General features: G+C 37.5%; 1 protein-coding gene across 1 annotated transcript; it reads right to left on the reverse strand.

The window, feature by feature from the left end:
• Positions 1-921: 921 nt before the first annotated feature.
• Positions 922-3702, reverse strand: LOC124997066 (placenta-specific gene 8 protein-like). Its single transcript, XM_047570603.1, has 5 exons — positions 3613-3702; positions 3386-3491; positions 2792-2916; positions 1169-1277; positions 922-1077 (listed from the first exon to the last, which is right to left on the reverse strand). The coding sequence occupies exons 2-4, from the start codon at positions 3468-3470 to the stop codon at positions 1173-1175; spliced, it is 315 nt and encodes a 104-aa protein (XP_047426559.1). The 5' UTR covers positions 3471-3491; positions 3613-3702; the 3' UTR covers positions 922-1077; positions 1169-1172.
• Between the last annotated feature and the right edge of the window lie 664 nt (positions 3703-4366).

Here is a 4366-nt window from a genome sequence, read left to right on the forward strand (position 1 = left end):
GCACACATCTACCAGGAGGATGCAGACGGTGCAAACCTGCAGATATAACAGGACAGTGCAGCTGTGGATGAGGAGGACGACTGCACATGAAACAGGGTGTTTCACACATGTTAAATAAACTGATCACAAATCACTCTGCATTCTCTATTCTTCAATAATTCTTCCATATATAAGTTACTGTGCACAATGAAGCGCACAATAAATCCACTATTTTTATTTGTAACTTTATGGGAGCAATAGCAACAGAACAATTTCCTGTATGTGTGTTCAACAGGGGGTCCACAACCCCTACGGGATCCACGGAGGTACTGCAGGGGGGGGGGGGGGGTCACAAAGTCTTTGGTTGATTAGATATTTTTATATATTTTTTTGTTTAAGAATTTTCCTCCACATATTTAAATTTCTTTAAATACACATTAACATGAATCCAACATATTTTATTGAAGGGATAAATGGAGGCAGAAGACGTTATCTATCACTTCCTGTACACATTAGGCCCCGCCCCTATCGCTGCTGAGCCAATCACGAGGCTGCATATTATACGCTGACTCAGTCAGGTTCTCCACAATATTAGCAGAGATGCTAACACTGCAGCTCCCATCAGCCAACTACTGAGACAAAATCATTTTATTTTCTTTATCCCTTATATTTGAACCTTTTTATTGTTTGAATAACTTAATATTAAATGCAAAATAATAATAATGACATATATTTATAAATAGCACTAGGCTGAGTTTAATATAGAACACATCTACACATCATCTCTGCTGTAAGGATTAATGAAATATCCTGATTCTGATTCATTATTCATTGAAGAAAACTCATTTTTATCTTGTCAAATTAACTCACAGTTTCTCATTATTTCAACTGCAAAAAGTCAAGACATCAACAAAAAAAAAAGATGAAATCAAGGACTGAAAATAGTTTCCACAATAACTTTATTAATAGATAATAACACACACAGTCAATCACAGAGGCTGAGCCACATTAACACGTTTATCAGAAGGAGAACGAGCTGATGCTGATTTATCATCTCCGCCGTCCATATTTAGGACCTCCCTCCGTTATCACGAGTTTCTGGAAGGCATAAAGATAAGGAGAGACTCTCAGGCTCCATAAACACAGCCATGTTTATTGTTTCCTTTTTTTTTTTTTTTTTTGTCCTCACCTGTTCAGAAGATGCCCTGCTCTTTGCGGCGGTCGATGTCTCTCTTGAGCTGACAGGAGGCGCAGGGCGAACAGCAGGTCGACACCATGAAGTCTTCACACAGCGACCCCTAGAGGCAGAGGACGACACGATCTTTATCAGATCTTTATCAGAACTTTATCAGACTCCTGTCTCATCTGCCTGCTGGGTGTAAGAACCGGATGTGCACATGTGTTCATAGACGACTGTGATCATGGAAATTTGTGCAGTCAGGTTTTTTTTGTGTGTGTGTGTGTTTCCTGGGTCCATGAGGAGGATGTATGACCAATGGGAAACGTCTCCAGAGCTGTAAATGATGCAGTCTGAGCTTCAAGTGTCATAATTCAACTTAAAAGATGATAGTGTGGAGCTCCATTTATGGTTATTTTAGTTTGTTTAGGAGACAATTTCCTCTTAAACTCAAATTGAAGCAAGATAGTTCAGAGGTCACAGACAATAAAATTGCTTGTATGTTTGGATATTTTCTTCATGTGTATGTTTTTTTCGGGTGGGGTGAAATTGTGCGAGGGATAAAAAGACGAATTTGAGTGAATTTTCTTCCAGTTTTTTAGGACAATATGCAACAGCTGGATCTTGCAAACTGTAAATAATGTAGTTGTTTGTGCTTTTTGTTGGTAGCCAAATGTTTTCCGGGTAATTTTCCAGGTTTAAAGGTAACGTGAGGCTCCAACTTTTGTTTTTTTGTCATGTTTTTGTAAAAACCCAAAGACTGTAGGACACGTCTTAACTTCTAACATGTTGCATTTTTGGAGGAGAACGTGCAAGTAATTTAATTTAGTTAAATTGTACTATTTTAGTTTTTTAGCATCAGTAAACACCAGTTATATGTCTTAAGTCCAGTATGAGGCAAACATTAAGTCTTTTGTATATTTTTTGAGAAGTGTTATTTATCTCAATTAATTTAAAAAAATAAATAAATAAATGCATCTTTTGGACATTTTGTTTTATAATATTTGTCGTTATGTTCAAATGAAACCATAGAAAAGGTGAATCTCACAGCTCCCGCAGCCTCAGAAGCATTTTAGAAGAATTTCTGACAACAACGTTCAACAATGATTAACTTTAGTCCGTGTATATGAGTTAGTATGAGACATGTTCACCAAACGTTAGAATAGTTGATCAAACAACAATAAAAAAATTAAAAAAAAGAAGAAGCAGAACACAGGACACAACATGATAACATGCTTCCTAATCTCACTCAATAATATCTTCTAAACTTTTTACGGTTTGAGACATAAAAGTGTTCAGTGTTCTTTCACAAATAAGTAACAAGTAACAACCTTTTAATGTCTCTCTGCCAAAAAAAAACCTCCGAACAAAAGTTAAACTTTACACGAAGTTAAAAAAGAGCAGCTCCACCTCCAGCAGCTCTGAGTGAAAGTTAGCTCACGAGTTATATGTTATATAACTCATCACTCACATGAACCTTTTATTATACTCATAGTTTTACATCCCTTTAAAAATTCTGTGCTCTTAAACTTATATGGTCATGCTTTGGAGGGTGTAAAAGGTAAAACAGAGCTCAGATTATAGTTTAGAACCATAAAAACATGTTGAAGTTGGGTTTTTGTGTGGAGTTCTTACCCGGATGTTGTATCTGGTCCTGTAGATGCTTCGGATGGCCACGCTGTGACCGCAGCAGAAGCATTCGCCCATTTCGCTGGCGATGGAGCAGCCGAGGCACATGTAGCAGAAATAACCGTAGACGCCTGTGGAGTCAAAGAAAACGCTCACGGTCTTTAACTCTGTCTGGAAGCGACAGAAACTTTCTCTGCAGGAATGAAGACGTGACGTGGTGAAACGTCTTCTAGAAAACCCAAACAAGTCCAGCTCATGTTGTTTTAGCTCAGGTTTACACAATAATACAAAACGCTAAGTCCTCTTTTTGTACAAAAATAAACTCACGTGTGTCACATTTTCTTTCTTTTTTTTACATTTCCACACCAAGTTGCAGGGAAATAACACTAAAGGAGTAATTATCAACTAACGTGCAGTCATTTTCATGTCAACAGCCTCATTTCAACTTCAAATGAACTTTTGTCCGATACGAGGACCATGGGTTTAGTCCTCTGTCGCTAACATTCAAAGTGCATAAAAGTAACGTATGTAAACAAACTGCAGCGAAGAGACTCTTGCAGGATGTAAAAATGTTTTTCATAAATAATAATCGTGTCTTACAGGTTCCGACGTCGTCGCAGCAGTTGCACAGGCCGCTCTGGAAGTCAGAAAGTTCGTGTTTGGTTGGTTGGTTGAACACGGCCATGATGAGGATGAAAACTTCTCTCTGCAGGATGAAAAAAAAGTGTTTGTTCTGATTCTCTCTCATGCAAACGCATCAGTGCATTAGCCTTCATTTAAACATCAAACAGTGCAAGTTATCAATTCCAGCAGAAGGTAAATCTTACCTGATGGTTGGACGGTTGATGGAGGAAGATCCTGGAGGGTGACTTTAGAGCCAGAGGCAGCAGGAGCCTTTATATCCAAAGTGAGCAGGTGAGTGTTTCGTCACAGCCTTAATCAACGTTTTATTGTCTCGGGGGGTGTAGACAAAACCCAATAAACCAGAGATGAATTGCTTTCGTTGCTATTGTCACCTGGTGATCATCCAACTTCCCATGTGGATGATTCAGATTAGGAATAAAATCTGTCAATGATTAAATGATCTGTGCAACGGATTCCTGTTCATAATCAAGTGTCGTACTCCTGTCATTTACGGGTATGAGCTCCACCTTAGAAAATAACAGCGATAAATGATTGATTGGAAATTTAAGAGCATGAAGACTTTGTCTTACTATCATCCCAAGGTTATGTCATAATATGTTACACTATTAACGCTTATTATTATTATATCACCTTTTATAACTTTTTGATCAGATTGAGTTTGGAAAGAGCCTCCAGTTCATCGACTGCAGAAACTAAAGACAAAATCTGTGGTTTAAACTTTATAAATAACTTCCAGAAATATTCAAACAGTGAATATTAAAAACAGTCCTTTCAAATAATCCTTTAATTTATCCCACAGTGGGAATAAATGAAGAAGTTAACAACAGTTACACACAGAACAGACAGTTTAATTCATATAAAGGTTATTTTTTTTATTTATAGCTTGATCTTTATAGATGTGCAGACACACCCAGGCTTTATTCTTCCTGGCTTCAT

This window comes from Mugil cephalus, chromosome 19, assembly GCF_022458985.1.
Source record: "Mugil cephalus isolate CIBA_MC_2020 chromosome 19, CIBA_Mcephalus_1.1, whole genome shotgun sequence".
Lineage (NCBI taxonomy): Eukaryota > Metazoa > Chordata > Actinopteri > Mugiliformes > Mugilidae > Mugil > Mugil cephalus.

Coding starts and splice junctions, on each gene's coding strand:
- LOC124997066 (XM_047570603.1), bottom strand. CDS start 3,470: ATGGCCGTGTTCAACCAACCAACCAAACACGAACTTTCTGACTTCCAG. Junction 2,917..3,385: donor CTGCGACGACGTCGGAACCT/GTAAGACACGAT, acceptor TTGACTCCACAG/GCGTCTACGGTTATTTCTGC. Junction 1,278..2,791: donor GGACCAGATACAACATCCGG/GTAAGAACTCCA, acceptor CTCTGCCTCTAG/GGGTCGCTGTGTGAAGACTT.